Source organism: Arvicola amphibius, chromosome 12 (genome assembly GCF_903992535.2).
Source record: "Arvicola amphibius chromosome 12, mArvAmp1.2, whole genome shotgun sequence".
NCBI classification, from domain to species: Eukaryota; Metazoa; Chordata; class Mammalia; order Rodentia; family Cricetidae; genus Arvicola; species Arvicola amphibius.
In genome coordinates, this window is record NC_052058.2 from 138,892,235 (window position 1) to 138,918,828 (window position 26,594).

The 26,594-nt window shown below is 41.8% G+C and overlaps 1 protein-coding gene across 2 annotated transcripts in view; it reads right to left on the reverse strand.

Moving 5' to 3' along the window:
• The window catches only part of Asb7 (ankyrin repeat and SOCS box containing 7), a 50,440-nt gene extending 24,064 nt beyond the window's left edge, over positions 1-26,376 (reverse strand). Inside the window, exons 1-4 of one of the 2 annotated variants that reach the window (XM_038314029.1) lie at positions 25,871-26,376; positions 25,582-25,681; positions 19,574-19,688; positions 16,866-17,127 (exon numbers count right to left, since the gene is read on the reverse strand). In XM_038314029.1, the coding sequence (XP_038169957.1) occupies positions 16,866-17,076 (211 nt within the window). In that variant the 5' untranslated portion in view covers positions 17,077-17,127; positions 19,574-19,688; positions 25,582-25,681; positions 25,871-26,376. Of the gene's footprint in view, positions 1-16,865; positions 17,128-19,568; positions 19,689-25,581; positions 25,682-25,870 lie in introns of both variants that reach the window. The other variant, XM_038314028.1, reaches the window with a different exon arrangement.
• Between the last annotated feature and the right edge of the window lie 218 nt (positions 26,377-26,594).

Genomic DNA, 26,594 nt, shown 5'->3' on the forward strand with positions numbered 1-26,594 from the left:
TCAGTTTCTGCAGGATCTATATTCACATCTGAAGATTTGGAGGTAGGAGCTTCCAATAAGAGAGAATATGTGACATTTGTCTTTCTGAGTCTGAGTTAACTCAATCAAAAAAATGATTTCAATTTTCTTTATATGTGAATAGCATCCCATAGGGTATATTTACTATCACATTTTCATTATCTATTCATGGATTAAAGGACATTTGGTTTGTTTCCATTTCCCAGCTACTATGAATAGTATAGCAATGAACATGACTGAGTAAGGATCTACAAGAGTATATGTCAAGTCCTTTGGGCATATGTGAAGGGACAGGACAGATAGGTCATGGTAGATGATGTGGGATTCCCTACATATGCTGTGAATAAGCTTTATTACCATTTTTCAATAAAGAAACTGCTCTGGTCTATGGCAGGGCAGAATACAGCAAGGTGAGAAATCAAGCAGAGGAGGAAAGAAGGTGGAGTAAGGCAGACAGCCACCCAAGAAACAAGATATGAAGAATCAAACCATGAGCCTTATGGTAAAGTATAACATAATAGAAATGGGTTAATTTAAGATGCAAGAGCTAGTTAGGAATACATCTGAGCCATTGGCCAAATAGTGTTGTAATTAATATAGTTTCCATGTTATTATTCATGTCTAGGCAGCTGGGAAACCAAAGCAGAATCTCCATTTATAGGTGAATTTATTTTAAGCTTTAAAAGAATTCTCCATACCGATTTCCATAATGGCTGCACCAGTTTGCAATACTACCAACAGCAAATGAGGGTTCTCTTTTTCCTGCACCCTAGCCAGCATTTGCTCTCAGCTGTTTTGTTCATTTTTGCCATTCTCACTGGGGTGAGAGGAAACTTCTAAGTCACTCTGATTAGGAGTGACTAATTGCTAGGGACAATGAACACTTTGGGAGATACTTCTTAGCCATTTTTTTCCCCTTCCTTTGAGGACTCCAAGCCTCAGGCACATTTTTCAAATAGACTTAATTTTTTATTTTGTGAATTCTTTGTTTATTCTGGATACTAATCCTGTCAAAGTTATAACTGGCAAAGATTCTTTCCCAGGTCTGCAAGCTTCCTGGTCACCTGATTAATTGCTTCTTTCATTTTTGTTTTGTTTTTCGAGACAGGGTTTCTCAGGATAATAGCCCTGGTTGCCTTCAACTTGCTCAGTAAACCAGACTAGCCTCAAACTCACTAAGACTCATCTGCATCTTGCCCTACAAGTGCTTATGCCACCTTGCCCAGCCAGTTGACTGCTTAGCTGTGCAGAACTTTCTAGTTTTATACAATCTCACATGTCAGCTGTTGGCCTTTGTTCTTGGGCAAATGGACTATTCCGAAAACCCTTTCCTACACCTGTATCATGTGGGTACTACCTGTTTTCTTCTAGCTAGTTCAGTGTTTAGGTCTTTGATCTACTTAGAGTTAGTTTTTGTGTAGGGTGATAGTTACAGATCTAATTCAATTCTTCTGCATGGGGCCATCCAGTTTCTTCAACACCATCTGTCTTAGATTCTTTCGCCTGTATATGTTTTTGACATCTTTGTCAAATATTAAATGGCTGAAGTTATGTTAATCTTAGAGGTCTTTGTCTCTCTCTCTCTTTGGTTTTTCAAGACACGGTTTCTCTGTGTAGCTTTGGAGGTTATCCTGGAATTCACTCTATAGACCAGGCTGTCCTTGAACTCACAGAGATCTGCCTGCCTCTGCCTCCCAAGTGCTGGGAAAAGGACTTTGTTTCTGTTCCATCAGGCTATATGTCTGTTTTTCTGCCAGTACCATACTGTTTTTATTACTATGGCTCTGTAATATAATCTTAAGATCTGGAATGAAAATTGCTTGTACTTTTTTGTTTTCTGGATTATTTTGGCTATAAAGTTCCATGTGAATTTTAGGGTAGATTTTCCTATTTCTACAAAGAATGAAATGGGGGGGGGGGTTTCATTGGAATTGCAATGAATCTGAAAATAGTTTTTTGTAAGTCATTTTTACAACATTAATTTTACTAATACATGACGTGGACTTTTTTTTTCAATGTTCTAGTCTATCTCTTCAGAGTTTTATAGCTCTCACTGTTAGATGTCCTTCACTTACTTGGTTAGGTTTATTCCTAGATATCTTATTTTCTCTCAGACTATAGTAAATGGAAGTGTGTCGTGATTCCTTTACGTTTATTATTGGTGTATGGAAAAGCATACATTCTATGTCCTGTTGCACTGCTGAATTTGTTCATAATTTCTAGAAATTTTCTGGTGGAATTTTTGGGATATCTAATATATAGTATCATGTCATCTACAAATAGGGAGAATCTGACTTCTTCTTCCCTATTTGTACCCTTTTATTTTCTTCTCTTGCTTACTTGCTCCAGGTAGTAAGAACTTGAGGGCAGCGGACATCCATGTTTCATTCCTGACTTCAGTGGGATTGCTTCAAGGTTTTTCTCCATGTTAGGATGTTGTTTGTTTTCAGTTTCTCGTATGCAGATTTATTATGTTGAGGTATGTTAACTATAGCCCTACATTCTCTAGAACTTTTTTTTTTAATCGAAAAAGCATGTTAGATTTTTTCAAAGGAATTTCTGCTGTCTATTGAAATGATCATGTGTTTTATTTTTTTATTTTTAAGTTCCTGGCTTATGTTGAATTGTCCCTACATTCCAGGATAATGCCAACTCGGTCATGGCAGAGAATCTTTGATGTGTTTCTATATTTTGTTTCCAAGTATTTTATTGAGCTTTACTAAGCCTATGTTTATCAGGGATAGGGGCCTGTAGTTGTTTTTGTTGCACCTCTACCTGGTTTTGGCGTTATTGACACTGGCTCCACAGAAGGATCTGGGAGTGCTCCTTCTCTTTCTAGTTTTTGAGTAGTTTAAGGAGGACTGGCTGGTAGAAATCTTCAGTGAATACATCTGGCTCCACATTTTTTTTTTTGATGGAAGACTTTTTATTACTATTAAAACATCCTCAATTGCTATGGGTCTGTTATAGGTTGTCTTCTTGATTTAATTTTGGTGGTTTGGTTGAACCTAGAAATCAATTCATTTCTTTCAGTTTACCACTTTAATGACATACAAGTTTTTAAAAAAAGGTTTTAAAAACTAATGACTTTTCATGACAGTGAGACACATCTGCTCCTTGCAGCACCAAGCTACTTCAAGAGGATGACGGGCACCGAAGAGGCTCCTTATGGAGTTTGTTGGCCATTTGGGAAAGAGACTGTTCTTGTCTCGACTGCTTGATGTTATGCTATGCGAGCTGGACATGTGGTACCCACAGAGAGATGACTGCTGAACTTGCCTAAAGGTGAGACCATCCTTTGGAGTTCCTGCTTCATGAGAGTCTGCCAGACATTCTGCAGGACACAGAAGAAAGTGGCTGACAAACTGCCAATATAGGTTTAACTGTCTTTGAAATTTCCTGCTTCATGGAAAAGTCTGCCAGATGCTATGGGTCAGTAGGCTGAAGATGAGTATCCCAATGTTACAGAAGAACTTTGGGTGACTGTCCAGGCAGCGAGATGTCTCTGTCAATTCTAGAGTTTTGGAAGTTGTTTACAATATACTTCCTGCTTACTTAGGTAATATTATATCCTTCTGGAGTCTTTGATGGAGTTGAAGAATAGATAGTTATAAGTAAAGCTTTCCTTAGTTATGATAAAAGGTCGATATAAAAAATTCCTTTATATTTTGAATTTATTTTGGTATCTGCTGTAATGCTTCCCTGTACATTTTTGAAACTGTTAATATGGGTTAGTTGGGCCAAGGGTCTATCAATGTCATTTATCTTCTCAAAGAACCAACTCTTAGATAAGTTGAGTTTTTGTATTGTTTCTTTGCTTCTATTTCACTGATTTCTACTCTGATTTCTATTATTCCTTGCTGTTGACTGGCTTTGGATTTGGTTTATTCTTGCTTCCCAAATTGTTGAGTTGCATCATTAAGTCATTTATTTGTTCTCAGTTATTTTGATGCAGGCATATAGAACCATAAACATCCCTGAGGGGCTGTTTCGAATGTGCCCCAGAAGGTTTGCTGTGTTGTGTGTTTTCATGTATTTCTAGATACTGTTTTTCTTGATTTTTTCTTTGACACATTCATCACTCAAAATAATTGGTTTAATTTCCACGATTTATATATTTACTAAAGACTTGTTTGTGGTCAATTTCAAGTTTTACTGAATTGTAATTAGGTAGGCTACAAGGAATTATTTTAAGCTTTTTGAATTTGTTAATTTTTTTTGTTCCAGGGTGTGGTCTATTTTAGAAAACCTTCCATGTGCTACTGAGTAGAATGTATATTCTTTGGTGTTTAGCTAGAATATCCTATCGGTATCTGCTAAACTCATTTGATGTTAATTCTGAGGTTTCTGTTTATTTTTTGTTCAGATGGTCCACCTAATAATTGGAGAATAAGGGGTACTGAAATCACTTACTATTAATTTATGAATGTTTATCTTTAAATATAGTAATACATTTTTAAAAATGAAATTGGGTACACAGGAGTTTAGTGTGTGTATCATAGTAGTGTCCTTTTAATTAACTGTTCCCTTGATTAGAATGAAATACCCCTCTTTATCTCTTCTGAGTCACTTTAGTTTGAAGTCTATTTTATCATCAATTCTAGGATAACAATGTGATGGAGGAGTGTCTATGTGTTACTTTCACTGGTTAATTAATAAAGAAACTGCTTGGCCCAATAGACCAGAAAATTAGGTAGGCGGAGTAGACAGAACAGAATTCTGGGAAAGAGTTGGGGAGAAGCTTCAGGCAGTTGCCATGCTTCTCCTCTCTGAGATGGACACAGGTTAAGACCTCTCCTGGTAAGCCACCCCTCGTGGTGCTATATAAATTACTAAATATGGGTTAAAGCAAGATATGAGAATCAACCAATAAGAAGCTACAGATAACGGGCCAGGGGCCAGGCAGTATTTAAAAGAATACAGTTTCCGTGTAATTATTTTGGGTAAAGCTAGCCGGGTGGCGGGACACAGCCCCGCCGCTCCTTCTACAGATTGGTGCTCCAACGTGGTGACTAAATCCACTTAAAAACCTGAGAGGGCTTTAAATAAAGGAGAGAGAGAGTTTAACACAGCTTTTTGCTGTTTGCCTGGACATGCCGTAGAGAGATTTCCTGTTTCGGCAATAGCGGCAGAGAAAACGCTGAGTCATTTTAAAACGCGGCTTCCTGGGGCTGTGCCGCCAGTGTGAACTCTGGCTATAAACCATTTCAGTGGCTTTTATGGGCCTGGATATTTATGTTCCTGCTTGGGATTGGAAGGAGAGTGCGCTGAGACCAGGCCAATGGATCAGAGCTCCCCGCCTGCACCTGGGCAGATGGCGGAATCAGGCTTAGGCGAGCAGGAGAGCATGGTGGATTTCTGCCGCCATACAGAAAGATGTTTCCAGGCTGCGTGGTGCTCTGTGGGTCAGATTTGGCTGTAACTCAGATGAAAAGAGTTTCTGTGCTGCACGCTCAGTCTCAGAGTTAAAGTGCTGAGTGCGGCTCCTACCTGGCAGCCCCAGAGCTAATAAAAATGGTACATCCTCCATTTTGAAATTGGAGAGAGGTGGAGCCAACATCAGAACAGCCTGGCGGCTCTGCAGCTCAGAGCTGCAACCGATTTGGAGTCACAAGTGGCTCCGCCATGTTGGACTGGGAGGGGCAAGCTCACAGTACCTGTTTTTGTCCTAGGAATGTCACAGCTTAGAGTCTTAAGCGCTTAGCGATGTAAAGGCTCAAATCAAACATGTTTCTCGACAGTAAAAAAATTAGATTCACAATAGGAAAGATTCAGACATAGGCCTTTAAATGGCTCACAATGTTGGATAAATGTACGTAGGCTTGAGAGAGAGAAGAAAAAAGTAGAGAGAATAAAGTTAATGCCTTAAAAAAAGGGTAAAGTCTTTAAAGAAACAGAATAAAGTAAAGTGATAGAATAAAAACAAGCCACGTAAAAATGGAAAATTCACAGAGAGTCTGGATTGTTTATTTTATTGTGTTTTCTTTAAAATTTTTGACTGTAAAGGAGCTAAATACAGAGAGACATTTCATTATATGGGCTGCCAGGCTAAACCAGAATGGACATCTTAATGGTATGACTTCAAAATTTGGATCTAAGAACATGATGCTTTGAAAAAGAGGGTCTTCTTTTGTTTTCACAGAGGATGACACCCTGTGGATTGCGTCTATTCCAATATGGTATGATAGACCACACCCTCCTAAAAGGTTGCTGTAAACACCTTCAGAAAATTATTTCGCTCAACTGCCGACTGAGATGTACCTAGCACACAGGTTACACCATAAAAGATCTAATTAACAACGTCCCCATTCAGCAGGAAGCAGTTTGGAGAGAAATAACTACGTCCATATTCCCAGATATCGTTTATAAATGTTCTTTTATATTTAAAGGGGGAGATGATACAGATATGAATAATTTACATTGGTATAAATTTTGCCGTATTGATAGAAATTTAAGGTCTATTTTGTTATATGTATATGTATTTCTGATACTGATTAATGTATTGTAATTGTGTAGTTCATTTAAAAATGTAATGTATATCGGTTAATGAATAATCATTGATAATAGTTAAGTTTGTAGTCATGTTAGTTAGATTTTCTAGATATATAGAGATATATTTCAGTTAGATAGGCATTCTTCATATCTTCCAAAGACTACAGAATATGGCATTTTAAATGTTTCAATAACTTAGAGCTTTTCATGACAATGACACACATCTGCTTCTGGCAGCACCAATCTACTTCAAGAAGAGGATGGGCATCAAAGAGGCTCCTTATGGAGTTTGATAGCCATTTGGGCAAGAAACTGCTCTTGCCTGGACTGTTGCATAAACTGGACACAAAGAACCCACAGAGAGAGGACTGCTGAACTGGCCTAAAGGTGAGATGGTCCTTCGGAGTTCCTGATTCATAAAAGAGTCTGCGAGACATTCTGCAGGACACAGCAGAAAGTGACCGAACTGTCTTTGGAATTTCCTGCTTCATGGAAATGTCTGCTGGATACTATGGGCCTGAAGGCCAAAGATGGATGCCCCTAAGGTACAGAGGAACTTTGGGTGACTGTCCAGGCAGTGAGTTGTCTCTGTCATTTCTAGAGTTTGAAAGTTGCATATGACATGTTTACTTAGGTAATAAATCCTTCTGGGGTCTTTGATGGAGTTAAAGAATGGTTCAATAGTTATAGTTTTCCTTAGTTATGATAAAAGATAAAATAGATTTAAATATTGTAAGTATAATTCTTGCATGATAACTGTTTTGTTACATGTAATTTTACTATGTTAAAGTTAAAGCCTTTCTTTTTTGTTTAAACAGAAAAAGGGGAAATGATGGAGGAGTGTCTATGTGTTACTTTCACTGGTTAATTAATAAAGAAACAGCTTGGCCCAATAGACCAGAAAATTAGGTAGGCGGAGTAGACAGAACAGAATTCTGGGAAAGAGTTGGGGAGAAGCTTCAGGCAGTTGCCATGCTTCTCCTCTCTGAGATGGATACAGGTTAAGACCTCTCCTGGTAAGCCACCCCTCGTGGTGCTATATAAATTACTAAATATGGGTTAAAGCAAGATATGAGAATCAACCGATAAGAAGTTACAGATAACGGGCTAGGGGCCAGGCAGTATTTAAATGAATACAGTTTCAGTGTAATTATTTCGGGTAAAGCTAGCCGGGTGGCGGGACACAGCCCCGCCGCTCCTTCTACAACTTATTTACTTATTTACTGCTTATTTACTGGTTCCATCTCACTGGAGTTCTTTTGTCCATCCTTTTACTGTAAGGTGATACCTATCTTTAAAGCTAATATGTGTTTCTTGTAGACAACAAATAAATGGGTTTTGTTTCTTGATCCATTTTGTAAGCTTTTGTCTTTTGATTGGAGGATTTAAGCCATTTATATTTAAAGTTATTATTGGAATGTGTGGTAATTGTGCCCATTTTCCTGTTGAGTTTTGGTATTGTGTTCTCAGTGGTAGTTTGTGTATTTGCTAATTATGGCTTTGTATTTCTTTTTCATAGCTCCTCTGCTATCCTTCACCCCTCTCTTTGGACTAAATATTGTTTCCTGTATTTTCTTTAGGTTTAGCTTGTTGGATACAAAATTTTTAGGATGGTTATACTGTGGGAAGTTTTTCTTTCTCCTTCATTAATGGTGGATTGTTTGTTGTCTATTAGTCCAGCCTGGCAGTCATCGCCTTTTAGGGTTCAGAACGCACTGCTCCAGGCTATCCACTGAGAAACCAGCTGTATTCTGATGACTTTTCCTTTATGTGTGACTTGAATTTTCTCTTGAAGTTGTCAACACACTTTCTCTGCTATATATACTTTGTGTTTTGAACTATTATATGCTACAGGAATTTTCTGGTTTTGTCTATTTGATCTTCTGTGTACTTCTTGGATCTGTATGGATGTGTCTTTTCAGTCTGGAGATGTCTCCTTTTATGAGATTTTGAAGGTTTTCTCTCTCGTCTATGCCTGTAATTCAAAGGTTTTTGTTTTGTTTTGTTTTATGGTGTTCCACATTTCCATGTTCCTTTTCTGGTATTTGTGTTTGTCTGTTTTAATTTGTCACATTCCTTGAGTATCTGATCTAGATCTTCTACTTTATCTTCTAGTCCTGATATTGCATCATCTGCTTGATTCACTCTTCTTGCAGGCTTTCCTTTGAGTTTGTAGTTAAGTTATTTGGATTATTCAATTAAAGCATCATTTCGCCTTGAGTTCTCTTCAGTGTTTCTACTACTTCCTCACTGAATTCCATTTGCAAGTCCTGATTGGTACTCATCATTTCCAACAGCTTTATGTTTGCATTTTCTTGGGCATCATTTGGGTATTTATTTTCCTCAAGTTCGTTCTCCTTGATCTCAGTGTGCTGTTTGCTGCCGTGGGACAATGGTCTTGTACACTGAAAAGATTTGTTACTTGTATTTTAATAAAATGATGATTGGCCAGTAGCCAGGCAGGAAGTATAGGTGCGGCAACCAGAACAGGAGAATTCTGGGAGGAGGAAAGGCTGAGTCTGCAGTCGTGATCCAGGCGCAGAGGAAGCAAGATGAGAATGCCTTGCTGATAAAAGATACCAAGCCACATGGCTAACATAGACAAGAATTATGGGTTAATTTAAGATGTAAGAGTTAATAAAAAGCCTGAGCTAATAGCCAACCAGTTTATGATAAATGTAGACCTCTGTGTGTTTCTTTGGGACAGAACAGCTATGGGTCCAATCGGGACAAAAACCTCTATCAACAGTTTGTGGCATTTAAAAATTCTTGAATTCTCTGATGAAGCTTATGATCATTCTTTTAAGTTCTGTGTCCCGGTGTTCATCTACATAATTCTCATTGTCAAACATTTTGATAGGACTGTTAGGCTGAGGAGAAAAGATACTGGCCTGATCTTTCAATGTTGGTTGTAGTGAGGGGATGTGGGCTGGCCTGCTTTTCATCCTGCCCAGGTCCCGGCCACCCGGCTAGCTTTACCCGAAATAACATCACACAAATTGTATTCTTTTAAATACTGCCTGGCCCATTATTTTCAGCCTCTTACTCACTTCTTGATTAACCCATATCTAATAATCTGTGTAGCACCACGAAGTGGTGTCTTACCGGGAAGTTTCTAGCGTACGTCCATCTTGGGCTGGAGCTTCATCGCGTCTGGCTTCTCTCTGAGGAGAGGCACGGTGGTCTGTCTAACTTAGGAGAGGCATAGCATCTTACTGATCCTTCTACCTCACTTCCTCTTCCTGTTCTGTCTACTCCACCCACCTAAGGGGCGGTCTATCAAATGGGCCAGGCAGTTTCTTTATTAGCAAATGAGAGGCCTCCATCATTGGTTTTGTGAGTAAAAAGTGGTCAGGTGGAGAAAAGGGACTGGAGTGGTGTTCAGGATGTTACCTCCTGGTCCAGCCTAGAGTGTAGAGGTAGCTCTGGATGGGGGGGGGGGAGGCTAGATGTCGTGTGGGCCTTGGGTAGGGGGTTAGGTAGATAAGGTCCTGGCAGAAGACTAGAGATTGGTTATGGCACAGTCAGGGGTGGCCAAATTAGGCTGGGGCACTGGACGCAAACTAGATCTGACAGGTTTGGCATATAGCATGGGTAGCAAGGATCAGGGAGACTTACCAGGCTAGACCCCGGAGAAGGTTGGATAGAGGGGTTCTATCTTTTTATTTCCTTTCTACTTGCACTCTGGTTTTAATTCTAATAGTTTAAAAACTATTTTAATATAACCTGTTCCCCTGTGCTATGCTATCAGACAGACAGACAGACAGACACACACACAGCCAAATAGCACTTCCAAACATCTTGTTTTATGCCATTGCCAATGATAAAATAAACACAAAAGCAAAACAAAAACAAAAAACAAGATAAAGAAGTGTGGTATTTTTATGTGAAAATATTTCCTGTTTTTAAGAGTCTAACCTTGAAATAAATTAATAAACCTTAGTGATTATATAATTAAGTTTAAACTAATAGGTTTACTGGGCAAAGCATTTGCCACTTTTAATGCCCTAATACATACTACAAAGTTGCTTTCCAAAAGTGTCTCCACAAATCCACATCATATACTTATTTTACTTATCCTGGGGCTCTCTTGCAAACCCTTTCATCTTCCTTCCTACTGCACCCTGCCTGGCTAGTGCTATATTCTCTCTCTCTTATTTCCATGTGTTTTTCAAGAGGATGCTGCCTGCTTTCCCGAGGGGACCTGGCCTCTGTAGGAAACTCTTAATCCAAGAGCTCGCTAACCTTCTCGGAAAGGTCACCATGGTTTCTACTGGTTATTAGTGTGGCTATGCACACACCCCTGCCACAAGAGGACGTCAGAGCACAACTTTGTGGAGTCACTTCTCTCCCCACACATTTACATGGGGTGAGGGCTGAACTCGGCTTACATGGCAAGTGCCTTTACCACAGGGCTATCCCACTGGCCCAATTACCACAATTTGTGCAGAGGTATGATGGTATACAGCCATGTGTGTTGAAGATTTAAAAGTTTTTAAGACATCTGAAAACCTGACGTTTTCATTATTTTGAAGCAGTATGTAAGACAACAAAATGTCACTTACCCAAGCAGTGCCACTCAGCACATGTGGCTACTAGGCACTCAGAATGTGGTCAGTCCTGAAACTAAGGATTGACTCTGTCTAGTTTCACTGTAATGTGATAGCCTCCCATGCCACAGGTAGCACAGGCTTAAACTAGGGTCCCTGGGTACCGCCCCGTGCCCCAGCCCACCACCACTTTTGTGTTACATGAATCAAACACAGTTTTGTTGTTGTTTTAAGCAAACTTGGATTCCCAGCTGTCTCCCAGCAGGTTTCTTCCAGGGGTTACATCACTCTCCTTGATTCTCGGTCCTCAGCTCGCTAGCTCTGTGTCTTGGTATCACCATGTGGCTCTGTGGACTTGACAGGTAGAACAGTATTTTTCGTGTTGTAGCCTTTCATGTATGAATATTTAAATAAACAATTTCTGGTTGTGTAAGTGGCTGAGATTTCCACATCTCCTTTCTCATATTCCATCTGGCTGCCCCTTCCCCTACTTCCTGAGGTAGCTATGCCCTTTTAGGAAGTGGTGACAAGAAGTTCTCCCTTCTTCTTGACCTGAAGCTTCTGTTGCTCTTGATTTCTCCCATTGCATAGCTTACCTGCTCTTCCTGCCTTAGGTCTTGGGCTGTTCTGATGAGCTCAGAAACTAACCAGGGAACTTCCTACTGCCCTGTCCGCTTCTCCCTGCCCTGCCCTGCCCTGCCCAGCATCCCTAAACTGTTGGCCTTGCTCCAGTCATACTCAACTATTTCAGTCCTTAAAATCACACATGCTCCTCTCCTTCAACCCCCACCGTCAGTGTCTCGCACAGGTAGAATGTTCCACTCCACCAAGTTTCCAGCCCTTCCTGCATCACACCTTTCAAGAACCCCACCCAAGCCCTGCATTCTGGGGAGATCCTGGACTCTCACACCTCATACACAGAGGGGCCCTGTTACACATGGCACTTTGCTCTCTTGGAATGCCTTGCTTCTTTTCTAGGCAGTACAGAACCACAGTTTAGATGATGGTTTGGAGCTTGGCTCTGCTGTCATCAAGGTGGAAGACCTGGGGTATCTGAATTACATTTGCTTCTGTGGCTCATCTTTCAATGGGAAGACTAAAAGCATCACTCTCTAAAAGCTTAAAGCACTGTCCACACAAGACATGTCATTAGGGAACATAGCTCCCAACCCATCCATTTGCTGGGCTGTGAATACCAGGGCCATTTACCACTGCAGCTTGCTGAAGGCAGGGCCTGGCATACAATAGGTATGAACACACTAGGTGCTCAGCAGCATTTTCTGAAGATGAGTGAATGCTTTATCTGGAACCAAATGGCCACCTCATACATCTCAGAGTCACTGTCACACCCACAGAGTGAGCAGAGAGGGAGGGAGTGCAGAGGGCAAAGTGAACTACCTTGCTTCTGAGTCCTTTCCCCTTTCCCTTATTTGGTGATTGTGGAAGAGCAGCTGTTGTGAATTTCAGCAGTTTCGAATCCTGACCCAACAAGGGATGGGCTTTTAAGCATCATCATCATCATCATCATCATCATCATCATCATCATCATTGTCGTCATTGTCATCATCATAATTTAAGATTAGTTTTAGCTCACAAGATCAGGAAGTAATCAGTTTAGATCGCTGGTTTCTGTTCTTTCTCACTGGGAACAAACATGCATGTGGTTTTGTCTTCAGCACCTTCAGCTGAACTAGAGCTACAGACCCTGAACAGAAAGCTGAAGCCCTTCAGCATGCTTGCAACTATTCCAGGAAACAGTATCCCACAGGGTACAGAGAGCATTATCCAGGGCCCGGTGGCAGCATCTAACGGGACAAAAATGAAGTTTCCACCTGACCTAGTCTGTTGGAAGGAAGTGGCAGCCCTGAGAAAGTGCTAGGAAGACTTAAAGGGGAAGCAGGTGTAAGCAAAGGAAAGAAGACCATGATGGCAGACGCTTTACAGTGACCTCTGTGACCATGCCTCGAAGCTCAGAGACCCCCAAGAAGGTGGAGGGGCTGCTGCACAGAGCTGGAACTGCAGGGGTCAGATGATCCACTGCTGTGCTGAGCACACGACAGACTGCGTAGATTCTGTGCCGGGAAACAAGAAGTCCCTACTGGATTTAATTTCCATTTCTACTTAGAAGTGTCATGTTATTTGGAGACTGGGTTGGGACAGGGTTATATAATGTGGGGGTGAATGAGATCGGTCCACAATCCTGATGAGAAAGGGGTTTCCCTGCCACAGAGTGGAACAGTGGCTCTGTGGAAAGAAGCGAAGAAAAAGGACAGCTAGTCAGCAGAGGAGAAATCCAGAAGATAAGCGACTGCTCACATCACAGGTGAGGGCAAAGGTGCCAAGCACAGACTGTAGCTTTCCTGCATGGCACTTCTAGGCTGCAGGGCCATTTACAGATGTGGCAGGACATTACATGGAGAATGTACATATATGTCGAAGCCTTGTGAATAACTATGACAATGGGGGTGGGGGTGGGGTTATGAGTTTCCTTTTTAACTATCCTTTTCAAACTTTTATAATTTGCAGTGAGGAGAGTCATGGGATGCATTCTACAGATCTCTTTTGATTGGAGTAATGTTCTCAGAGAACAATACAAACGGCCTTACACTGGTCCTGGGGCACTAAATAAAAATTCAGAAGTAGAAGCTGGGGTGTTGAACCTGTGTATGTGACTTGGCAGCGTGAAGCCCTGAGGAAAGAAGGGAAGTTTAGGCAATCTTTGTGGGAAAGAGCGTGATATTGTATCAATAATCTCTTGCCACGCACAAATGCCATTTATGGGCAGGCTGGTGACCCAAGTGCTACAAAGTCTTGAGAAGAAAATGCAGGCAAATAATGACCCTGCAGTATGGAGGATTTACTAACCAAGACCAAAGAGACACAACCCAGGCAAAAGCAAAATAAAACATGCCCAATTTAGAGTGAAGGCAATAGGAATGTGGGATCGCTACAAACTAAGAGAAAGGTTTCCACCAGGAACTGACAAAAGAGGACACCTGAACAAGCCAAAAGTGAGCAGAAGAGGGACAAGCTCAGGCTTGTTAGTTTGATACTCGCATGCCGTCTTGGGAGGGGGGAGGTAAGCACGTCACACAAGGAAGAGCCAGCCATCTGGCAATACGCAGCTGGGTGAAGTGGGGACTGGGCACTGTCCCACCCACTCAGGGAGGGCACAGGCAACTGCAGGCTCTTTGGAGGGCAATGTGTCAGCATCCATAATACACTGTTTGACTTGGAAGTACTTCTAGAAATAAAAAAAAAAAAACAAACAAAAACAAAACTCTAACAAAGGTTAAAAAAAAGAACACTTCCTGCAATATTGGCCCTAGAAGAAAGATTCAAACAATTTCAAATGCCCCATAACTGGAGTTAAGTACAATTTAATTGTACCCAGACCGTGGAATCTAAAGCTAAACTGGGGACTGACAGGGAACCCTCATGATGAAGCTATTCCGTAGCGAAAGTCAAGATACAGAACAGAAGGTATACAAGAAGAGGCTGAAAACCTTTAAGCTAGGGGCACAGGCTATTTCTGCAGCTGCACCAGAAGCCAGTGAAAGCCATGGCTTCTAGAAGGGGAGTCAGTAGTAAAGAGCGGCTAGTGGCCACCACCCTGCACAGCCCAAAGAATGTCAACCTGGATTTTAAGCAGTTCTAATATGCACTACCTTCTCAAAAGCCTGCTGAGAACGTTTCATGCTTGCTAAAGAAACTAAAAGGAACAAAGTTGAAAGAATAACCAAGTGGAAGCATATTAATATAAATACTATACTCAAAGGAACAAGCTAAGTCTAAATGTCTTACTAACAGAATCACCGAGGTTTCTTTCTGTAGACGTAACAGTTACTTTAGAAATTAATTGTGGGGCTGGGCACCCAATTCTACAAATACACTACAATGCACTATACTGTGCAGTGTGGGTTCATGAATTGCAGTTTGTCACACACACAAGCATGCATGCACACACACGTGTATACACACGCAGATATGTGTGCGTGCACATACCCACCTTTCTTTTACTGCAGTGTTAGGGCTGAACACTGGGCTTCAAATATAAATGTGCTAGATATACACTCCACCGCACAGTCACTCTCAGCCCTGCCAGTTACCACCCGCGGGCTGGAGGAAAGGGAGATGCTTAAGAGTCCACAACTTACACCTGGCTGGCTCATCATTAGCTTTTCCTTTCCTCCCTTATCACTCATTGACTTATACAAAAAGTCTGACTGGAAGCCAGCCGGAGAGCTATGACATGCTTTCCACGTCATATCACATTCACACATTACAACAGCAGACCCCAGAGAGTTAAGGAAAAACACAATGCTCCATGAAGTTGAGTGACAAACAAACAACTGTGGCAGAGCAGCAAGCCAGTAAGCTCTAAAATCTACATGACAACAATTTCTACAAGTGTGTTAGGAAGGAGTAAGAGGGCCAAGCACCCAGGGTCACCCAAGTCAGGGGCACTTTTGAGTAGTGGCAGGCAGGAGCTGGGCAGGCCATGCAGGGTATGGCGTCTGTGCAGAGTGTGTGTGAGGGTGTGCTTTGTTTAAAGGAGATGCTGTCCATGAGTTACTATCTGGACATACTCCTTATTAAGTGAGGCTGACGGAGCTGAAAGGCACTTGGGCTGGGGAAATAAGCAAATGTGAGTCATAACCTTAATTTTAGCCTTAATCTTACCTTAATTTTTAATTAATTAATTAAGCCTTAATTTTACCAAGTCACAGGCAGAATTCATTCTGATCCCTTTTCCCGACATTCCATGTACGTACCCTTCATTAACTGCGGAACTGAGGTCTGTAAGTTAGAGGGTAAAAATGACACGGAAGACAGCTATGAGTGGGTACAGGCTGGGGAACTAGGGACTCTGTCCACAGCCAACAATGTGGGGCGTATAAATCCCATTTTGGGCCGCTGGGGCACATGGTCACTCCAGGGCTCAGGTTTAGCTTTCTCCTGGAGCCAGCCTAGCATTCGTACAGTCACCAATTCACATGGCCTGCGGGAGAGCTGTGGAACTTGTAACACTTCTGTACTTCAGGAGGCAAGCAAGTCTGCCGTCTTTACCAGTACACATCTCAGAGCGCACTCTCGGAATGGAACAAAGCCACTGCTGATGAATGAGCCGGGCCCTATTCACACCCTAACATATAGACAATGTAGACATAGGTAATGTCTAAAACAGACACATACACACCACGGCCTGTCTTCAAGGTAAGAGTTGAAATCCACTGGAGAGAGGAGTCAATTGAGAAGAAGCCTTATAGAAACGGCCAATGCAGTCACTAGCCACGTCTGTCTACAGACTCAGACCTTAGACAAGCACCCTTCTGTGGCATGCCTATACACCCTGTAAGTTCTGGAAAAGGAAAGAGATCTAAAAGAACAAGAGAAACCATCCAAGAGGAAAGGGAGGCAAATCCACAGTCTAAGGGATGGGGAGGGCCAAGTTGCTTAAAGGGACCTGAGCAATTTCCAAAAGGGGAAACCTGGGTAACTCCCCAGTGGTAGATGCCACCACTTCTGCTTCCGAAACCCAAGTGGCTGCCAGCCCCAATAAAGGTTCTGAGTTGAAGACTTGGGAGAGCTTGAGTCCCTGTAGAAATTACACATGCCAGGTAAAGCCTACTCAGTAATCTGGTTTGAAACAAAACTCAGTGTTTCACAAAAATCTCTGCAAAGAGGAAAAAATGACACTGAACATTAAGGCAAGTGAAGCATTAAAAATTGCATGCAAATGTGCATGAGTGCATTTTCAACTCAACACCATTGCAAGTTTCTCCTTGCATCTAGTAAACTCACCTCCATGTTCTAGAAACACTCGAACACATCTCTCCTTTCCTCTTGCTGCAGAGAAATGGAGCAAGGTCCAGCCATTGGCATCTCGGCCATTTGGGGAATAGCCTTGCTCCAGCATCTTTCGTACTGTGTGAACATCCCCGGCAGCTACTGCAGCCTGAATCTGCAATTCTTCCTGGAGCTCAGGGTTCCTCCGACAGTGGTGGTGTAACATCCTAGCAGAGTCCACTTTTCACCAACCAGTCATTAGGTCAAAGGAATCAGCCTTTCGGGGAAGGGAGAACACATGAAGTTTAGAAAATGTGGCTCTTCGCACTGTGCCCACTGACTACCACAGAACTGTCTACTTCCTAAATCAGCACAGTAATAATTAACAGCACTTCAATACTACTGGCTAAATGCATATGCTAAGACCAAAACTTTCAATAGTTGCATTAAGGTTACAAATTAATTGAAAGAGAAAGCCAGATGGAGATTCCTGAATTAACTAAAACTCTCTTCTGCATCCTTTTGAAAACTTGAAACTACATTTTCCCATCATGGTTCTATTTTAGACACAATGAGGGGTGGCAGCAAGAAGCCAAGATGCAGTACCAGAGGGGCCAGAGTAGTACTGGTCTTGGGAAGTCTAATTTATGAAGCGCCTTCAAGACTTAAGTCACAAACTACTCAAAGATTCTCTCACAAGTCAGAGCCAATCAATATGGAGTACTAGAAAACAGCTTGTTATTTTACGCAGACTAAATAAAGCCTGTGATGAAAACACTTCAGGCTGAGTGTCCGAAGTAGTCCAGGCATTTTATTTTTAATGCAAGGTAACAAAGCTTGGGGGAAGCAGGCTGAGCAAACTAAGCTGGAGTAAAGTAGATTATATTTACGTATATAGGTGTATATAGGTGTATATAGGTATATATAGGTGTATATAGGTATATATAGGTGTATATAGGTGTGTGTGTGTGTCTTTCGTTTTCTTCGTTTTCCCACCTCAGGCTATTTGACCATGGTGTTTCATCCTCTCTTTGGCTGTCACATCCTTTTAAAACATTTTTTTTTTCTAACTCTGTACCAGTTTTCCTTCAGAAACACTCAAAGCAGCATAAAGAACCTACTGGTTAGTCACAGGATGAATGACTTCAGTGAACAATACCGCTGAGGGTTCCACAGCCTCTGCTGGTCATGGAGAAGTATATCCACAAACCTAGCAGCGAATGAGCTCATTTACGCACAAAGGAAATCCAAAGTAAAATGGCTACTTCTCATGTGGGGGTACAAGCTGTCTGTGTGCTTTTAAGCATTGAAATATACACAGAAACCTAGCTGGCAAGTTCCTGGGAAGACATTACAACGAAAAGAAGCAGTTAGACTAATCTAACTTCCATTTCTATAAGTAAATTTGATTGAAAGAAAAAAATGTGGTAAAGCCCTTTGAAAATATTCTGTTCTCATACGTAGGTTAGACATCTCAGGATAATTTTGCTATCAATTTTTCTTGTAAAATTTCTCACCATGGACTATACACAAATAAAGTAAGCCTAGCTTGGTAGAACCAACACAAGTTAAGATCACAAATATCTGATGTGCTTTTGTACATAAAAATGACATCATTACAGTCTCAGCAATATCACTAAGTGATGTAATTAAAAATATCAAGCTCTTGCCTCAAATAGCTCTTTCCTTAGAGAAAATTGGGGAAGGGGAAATTTATCGATAATTTGTTCTCTTAATAAGCAAGTTTCCTTTTGTTTCTTCACTTAACTACTTCCTTGAAATTCAGTCTCTTGGCTTAGATATTTAACATAGAAAATACCTTTCAGGATAGTTTCATATTAGTTTCAGTGCTTTAAGAGACAGTATCAAAACTCATCAGAATAGATTAATGGAAGCTCTTACTGTCTATTCAGACCACCATCATTAAAGCATGCTTTTGAAATTTTTATTTACTTTACTATTTTATTTTTTGAGTCAGCCTCATTTAGCTAAGGTTGACCTGCCAACTTGCTAAGTAGCCTCGGCTTGCCCTGAGCTCTTGATCCTCCCATCTCTGTCTCCCAAACGATGAGGTTGCAGGTGTGTGCCTCCACACTGGCTCTGAGTGAGCTTTGAGGGTATATGTGTGTACGCATATACTTAGGGTCTCTTCTGCTACAGTTCTCCACCTTGTCTTTTGAGACAGGGTCCATCACTGAACCTGCACTGCACCATTCCTGCTAGACTGGCTGGCTATCTAGCCCCCATGATCCTCTCTGTGTCTGCACTCTGGTGCTGGGGTTACAGGTTCCCATTTCCATGCTCAGCTTTTACATGAGTAAATGGGGATCCAAACTTCAGTTTTCAGACTTATGCTCAAACACAAGTTACCCACTAAGTCCCTGCCCTAGCCCCCAAAGAATGTTTCAGACCGATTACCTTGGCACTTGAAAGAGGTCAACTATGCAGGAAAAAGACTGAAACAACAAACTTAGGTTTTCCTTTCAAGTGCCTGCTGCACTGTGGATATATTAGTTTGTTCTTAAATCACAATTTCACTCATTCATTTCTGTTCAACTCTATTCTATTCCTGCTAGAGACTGAGCCCAGAGCCTATTCTAAGCATATACTCTATTACTGAAGCAGCCGCCCCAACCAACTCCTTATCAGTTTTCAAGAGGAAAAGTAAAAGTGTCATTTTCCTTAAAACGGCATCAGCGACTGATGGCGCTGAGTTACCTTACAGAAGAATGACTCTTCTCTTGGTAGACAGGTCGTCTAATGACCATTGTGCACAAGCAGCATCATGGGGAAGGGGCTCCCAACATGTCCAGGCCTCGGAGCAAGAGTTTTCTTCACCTAAAAACAAATCAAACAACAACCATGGGAGTCTCTGAAACTAACAAAGGACCACAGCTGTTCGCAAATTCTACTTTTTGAAGACTTTAGGTTTCAGGAATTTATAACAAACTGATAGAACTCAGAGACAGTTTTGGAAAAAATGATCTTGCTGCTTAAAACAATCTCCAAGATGCAATCAAATGAGATTTATTTTTGGCATTCTGTGCCCTTCTATTCCCCCCTCCCCCGTTCTCCAGCTTCTTGAAAAAGGGTAAATAAGGAAAATAACAAATCACACATTTGGAATTTGGATACAAGCTGAGATTCTTGTTTTTTCTACTGAGATTGTATCTTCAGGCCTGCTTCTCCGAATTACTTTTTTAAGGACATCATCAGTCACCTGCTTTTTAAAAACAGGACTAAAAAGAAAAATGTGTGCGTTCAATACAGCAGCTGCCCAAGGCCAATGTAAACTATTATAAGTAAAAGGAGATTATGCCATTGAATGGTAGCTCTTCATATGCCTTAAAGGCATCCAGTCAATAACATTTACATGCATACACTGGAGCAACTTAAAACATTAACTAGCCAGAGTTTTTGCTAGCTTCTCCTGATGAATTCTTAAACAACAGAACACTAAAAACCCAACCTCTTTCTATATAGCTAAAAGAAAAGGGCTCTTTCCCCATTCCCACTGAATCCCAGTTCTGTAGATTCCATTCAGGTTAAGGACAGCAGAGACACCCCCACCATACACACAATATCACAAGGAGATCACTCTAGGAATTAGCCTATTGGGAGACCTGCCACCCCTTCAAGTGGGGGGAAGGAGTGCAGAACCTTTATCATTTAAACTTTCAGACAAGAAGAGGGACAGGCCATCTGCCAAGCTGACATGTGCAGGGACGAGTGGCAGTTGTAGAGGCTTGCTGGCTGTGCAAGGGGATACGCAACTCAAATTAGAATCATCCATGCGTCCCTTTTGTTCTCTTCATGTTTTATTTTCCCTTGTCTGAAGTCTTTAAGAACAGCAAAATGCTTGTATGCACACGGAACTAAATTCTGAGTGCGACCTGTGCCTATTATTTCTAAATAAAAGAAGTAGGCACGGTCAGAATAACTCCTTCAAAGCAAAGTACAAATACCACAGAACAATCCTTGCAGAAATGGACGGAGACCAGAGCAGGAAGTCTGCAAGGTGAGCCTGGAGCATCTTACAGTGCCTGAAGGCATGAAAGTGCTCAAAGAAAACAAGCCAAGGTAAAGCCACCAACGCCTGGACAAAGGAACCAGCCTCAGGGCTCTCCGCCAGCAGAGACCACTGAACCTGGTTTCTCTGTAAGAGATGAATTCTTAACCACTGAGCCATTTCTCCAAAACCACAAACTTTAAACTGAAAAGCTACTCCATACACGCACGAGCTGCATCACAGGGGAGAACACACACGCATGATGTACCGTGTACACATGATCTCTGTTGTATGCATTATCAAAGTAGCCCCAAAGTCCGAGGTGTCCGACTAGTAACTAATTTCCTCTTGGTGTTACTTTATGGGCACTGGAGGGAAAAAAGCTCCACGGACCTTAAGAACGAATACAACTTCAGCAGTACAGGTGCCTATAAAAAACGTCATCAAGAAAAGCCACAGGTGGGAAAGGAAAAGCCAAGCTTTCTGTAGGGAATATAAGTTCAAAATTCTGATGGCTCTCAGAAATCACCTATAAAATAGGAGTCTTGACAAAGAAGCAATTTTCTAAATAATATACACTCAACAGAAAGTTTTCTTAAATTAATGATGGCTGTAGACTCCAGCAACCACTGAAATCAGGTTCACTGCTAGAAATCACATTCTGGGTTTCAAAAAAAAAAAAGTAAATAATAAACAAATACGGAAGACTTTGGAAGTGTCAAAATGAATCTTTTCCCCCAGTGCATGTCATTTTATAAAGTAGTCCTACTACTTAATGTTAATACTATGCTTACATTTGGCAAACTCATCTTTTCTACTATAAAAAAGCCAAAAGATAACAACCTAGGTCTCCAAGCTTTTATACAGTTGACCATACTGAATACTTTAATTTTTTTGCTGCCTAATTTCTTTACAGGTGGACAAGTAAAATTCATTCAGTTAGGATCAGAATTACCTCACATAGTTAAAAGAAAATTTAACTACACTGAGATAACAGACTGAAGTAGAATATACACATTAATCAAGATATGGTAGACATTTGCTCAAGAATACATAGCCTTCAACAAATCTGATGTCTCAACAATTTCCTTCGGCACAAGATTGGGTATTATGACTTCTGCGTATTATTTTCTTCCACAGTTTTTTTGTTGTTGTTGTTGTTGTTGTTTTGTTTGGTTGAGATACCAAGCCTCCCTTGTAAGGGCAAGATGGCTAGCAACCTGGGATCTCCTGCCTTAGCTCCCACGTGTCAGGACTGCAGGCTTGCTGTCTGTTTCTGCAACATCTTATGAAGGGACACACATGGGACCTCCGTTTCCTGGTCTCAAACCAACAGAAATAAGGTCACACAGCATCTGACTCAAGACAGCACAGAGCATTTCTCTGCAGAGTAAATCATGATAAGGAAAGAAATAAGCAACTTTCAAGACACTGGGTTGAGGACAAAAATTAAAAATCTGCCAATGGCTCACAAGACCCCAGAGAGAAGCCAGATATGGAAATATACTCTGTCCGATCAAAGTACACAATATTAGCCAACAGGCAGGCTGCTGGGCTCCACTTATACCATCAAGGGCCTGACGCCCAAATAAAGCAGGTGTTATTTTGGTATCACTCAACATACCATAGCCTTCATGTCCCTAAAGAAGGACATTGTATTTCCTCCAAATGACTGGATCTCTGTGTGACAAATAGATTGATATCATTCACAGCTTACCTGACTCACATAAATTATAGGAGAAAAACCCAATGATTTTCACAAAATGCAGATGAAGTGACAGAGATCCAACTCAAAGCTTAAATCACGGGTATTAGAAATGCTTTGTCAATAGTGCCCTATTAATGTAGTCATGCCAAGTCAAACTTAGCCAGCGCCTCAGGAATTTGCCAGAAAGTTACACTGAGGGCGTGCATTCACATGAAAATGAAAAACTGAAGGTCAGGTTTTAGATATCCAGATTATCTGACTTTATTTGCCCATTTTAAGAATGGAACCACTAAGGCTAAATGTGAGCAGAGACTACACATACACTAAATGTGAACAAGCTAAAGACACACACACACACGTGAACAAAATAAGACATTATATATTTACTTTATATATAATGTATGCATATAATCTAATAGAATTAATCGTGATCATTTTAGGTATAAAAGACAGACGTGGTCATAACATACTAAAGATGTAGCACATACTTAAGTAGCATCAATTACTCTCCTTTTGTGATATAAATCTGGATTTTGTTACCAAATAATCAGATTAGTGCCCCCTCCATGTCACTCTAAATAAAATTAACACCAAGTTGACTGCCAGATACAGAAATATAAATATCTAGATAGCCATGTTGCTAAGTAAATGTCCAAATTAAATAAATTTTAAATGTGTTGACATAACCTAAACCAAACATTCTCAACCATACTAATTATTACAACTCCCATTCCGTGTGTGTGTGTGTGTGTGTGTGTGTGTGTGTGCGCGCACGCGTGCGTGTTTTCTTAGGAAAACCATTGCTAGCTGAGCAGATTCACACACTGTGATTTAAGTAGCAATAACGGCCTGGCTAGAAACCAGCACAGAGGAATATCTATCTTTACAAGTGTGACTAGTGCTCCTCATTTATAACCTCAGGTAAACATAGGCCTCACTTAGGAACCCTAGCAAATACATCCCAAGTTAACTCTCAAGAGGAAAATACTCCCCCCACTTCCACTAAAGAGGCTAGACCACAAAATATATAGTGCTTTTTACCTTTGAAACATACTCCAAATATTTTATTACCATTTTTAAAAAAGGTATAAGGTACTCAGAAGGCAGCACACTGCTGAGATCCCCATTTAACTGCAGAACCTCTCCAGCCCTGAGGTCTGTATTTAAGTAGTACCAACTACCCTTTACCTTGACAGAACTTTCCTTAATTCCGTGTGTATGTGTGTGTGTGTGTGTATAAGAATGCTACCCTAAATTTTCTCTATAGTACAGTAGTACAGTCACTGACGAATATTAGGGGCTCCCCCCTCCTTTTGCTTTCTTTCCGTTGGTTCTTTAAAAACTGTGTCTGTGTGTGTGTGTGTAAGAATGCTACCCTAAATTTTATCTATAGTACAGTCACTGACGAATATTAGGGGCTCCCCCCCCCATCCTTTTGCTTTCTTTCCGTCGGTTCTTTAAAAACTGTGTCTCACTCTGCAAACAGCCCAAGTTGACTTCAAATTCTCCATCCTACTGCCTCAGCCTTGAAAGAACAACAGTGGTACCCATTTTTAATCCCAGCACTCTCACCTCAGCACTCAGGGTAGAGGCAGGAAGACCTCCAAGTTCGGAGCCAGTCTGGTCTACAAAATGAGTTCCAGGACAGCCAGGGCTACACAGAGAAACCCTGTCTCAAAAAAAAAAAAAAAAAAAAAAAACACAAGCAAAATAAGTATAGCAATTAGAGAGAGGGCTCTATCGCATGGAGCTAATATATACTACTTTTAAATTCCATTCAAAACACTTTCTTTGGAATTGAATTTCAAGTTTTAAAAATATACAATCCCTCAGAATCTTTTAAAATTATCTTTAAGTCTTAAGGATCAGTAGACTCAAAAGGCATGTGTGTATGTGTGTGTGTGCGCGCAAGGCACATGAAATCTAAAGGAACAAAGTAAAAAGTCTACCAGTTTAATTACTTCTTTGTACTGAAAAATTCCAAAATCACTTGAGTTATTAAGATAAATGAGTCACTTTTTATTTGTGATAGCCAATGCTATAGAGTTACTCATTAAGCAGTCTCTCTGCTGTCCTTTGTATAACTTCTCTCTATATGGTTGGTCTAAACTTACCTTGAGGGCATTTTTGGAGGCAGCAACAAAATAGGCAGCAGAAATGTGACCACATGAACTAGGTGCTTACATTTCAATCTAGCAAATTCTCTGTAAGGGTTTTAAAATGAGAAAACAAGAATGACCACTGCCAAAACTAAGCCCCAGATAGCTAAACATACCAAGACATTACTTTGTTTTCAAATTCCTGACTGTGCCACTATTGTCAAGGAGGTACAATATAAATTTTTCTAAATTCACCTAGAACCCCAAAGATGTAACTAATACTTATATCACTTTATAACAACCCTGGTGTCCATCCATTTTGTCATGTGCAAAAACCCAAAGAGTAAGCCACATACTTTGTTTCAGGAGCTAATTGCTTTTACACAGCTCCTATGAAGTTAGCTACACACATTCATTTTTCCCAAAGCAAATTATTTTCTTCAAAACCCCTAAGTTTCAGCCCTCCAGTTCACCTTCTGCTGCCAAGCCATTATCAGTTAGGTAACTCTGAAACTTTCCTGATGGAGGTAGAGAGAAAACCATGGGGGGGGGGGAGGCGGCAGTAAACTGTGGTTTAGTTAAAAGCAGCATCATTCAGAATTAACAAGCAATTAACATGGAATCGAGGAATTCCTATGAGAGTAAGGAAGGCGGGGAGCTACCGAAAGGTCTCAAAGCCTCAGAGCAGAGTAAATGACACAAGTGTACCTAAAGATAATGCAAAACACGGAAACAGTCTGAACGGGAACCAGAGGATGTTTCTGGGATCGGACATGGGCTGTGTTTCTCTTTTGGTTAGGAACCTAGGGTCCAGGAAAGCTAGCCTTCCCAGGCAACCACCCTGGAAAATAAAGCACTGCTTAATGAGGTAGGGGCCAGGAATAAACAATGGGGGAGGGGCGGCCTGGTCTTTACCTTTAGAGAGGATGCCGGTCCAAAGCAGTCTCGCTGCTGCTTCTCCGGTGGGTGGGTAGACCCCTTCTGCTCACACGAGTGTCCTACAGCCAGCTCAAACCTGGAAAACAGGAACCAATGAGTGGTGCAGTGAGTCCAGGGGCGAGGAGAGGCTCTGAGGATGGGGGAGCTAAGAAAGGCTGGAGAGTGGCAAGGGCAGGCAGGCGAAAGCAGGGCTTCTCCTTCCTCCCACACCCAGTCAGCCCCTTCCCCTCGAGGGGGGCAGTGGGGAGGAAGAAACTGACTTTACCTGTCCCCTCAGCTGCAGCTCCTCTCTCTCCTTTCAGCCTCCTCTACATTCACCAACTTCTCCATTGAAGAAACACCCCAGGCAGGGCCGGACACCGTGTTCCTGATCCTCCTCGGTGCTTCACGGCCCCAGCCCGGAGAGCATCCAGATAGCCGATCCGGTAGGAGGTGGCGGTCTTGGCCTCAGGAGCAGCCTCCGGGAAGGGGTGCAGGGAGGAAGTGCCGGCTCGGGTTGGGGTGGGGGGGCAGTCCCAGTCCAGGGGCTCAGACCAGGGGTCTGCCGCGCGCCGGGCCGGAGGCTTCCAGCTACCGAGGGACTCAAGAGGTCTGGGGACAGGGAGACCCCAAATGGTACCAGGTCCGAAGTGTCAGCAGCGGGGTGTCCCGACAGGGGGCTTTCGGGATGCACTTTGCACTGGGCCACCCCCGCCCCCTCCTTCCAGCACTTTGGGGTCACTGGGATGGGACCAAGCCTTCGGCAACCAATCAGCTGCCGCACTGGAGCCTGCGCTCCAAGCCGTAAACCAGATCCGCGGTGGGTGGAGGTGGGGGTAGGGGGTGGGGGCGACTTGGTTGGTTGGTTGCTTCCTTCTCTTCACCCAGAGGCCCCCACCCCCTGGCTGCCGTAAAGCTGCCCGCGGATTCGCGACAGTCAGAGGAGGCGGGCCGGTAGGGCCTGGAACTCGTCTCCGATTGGTCGTTCTCGCTTCGTCCCTCAGCTTCCC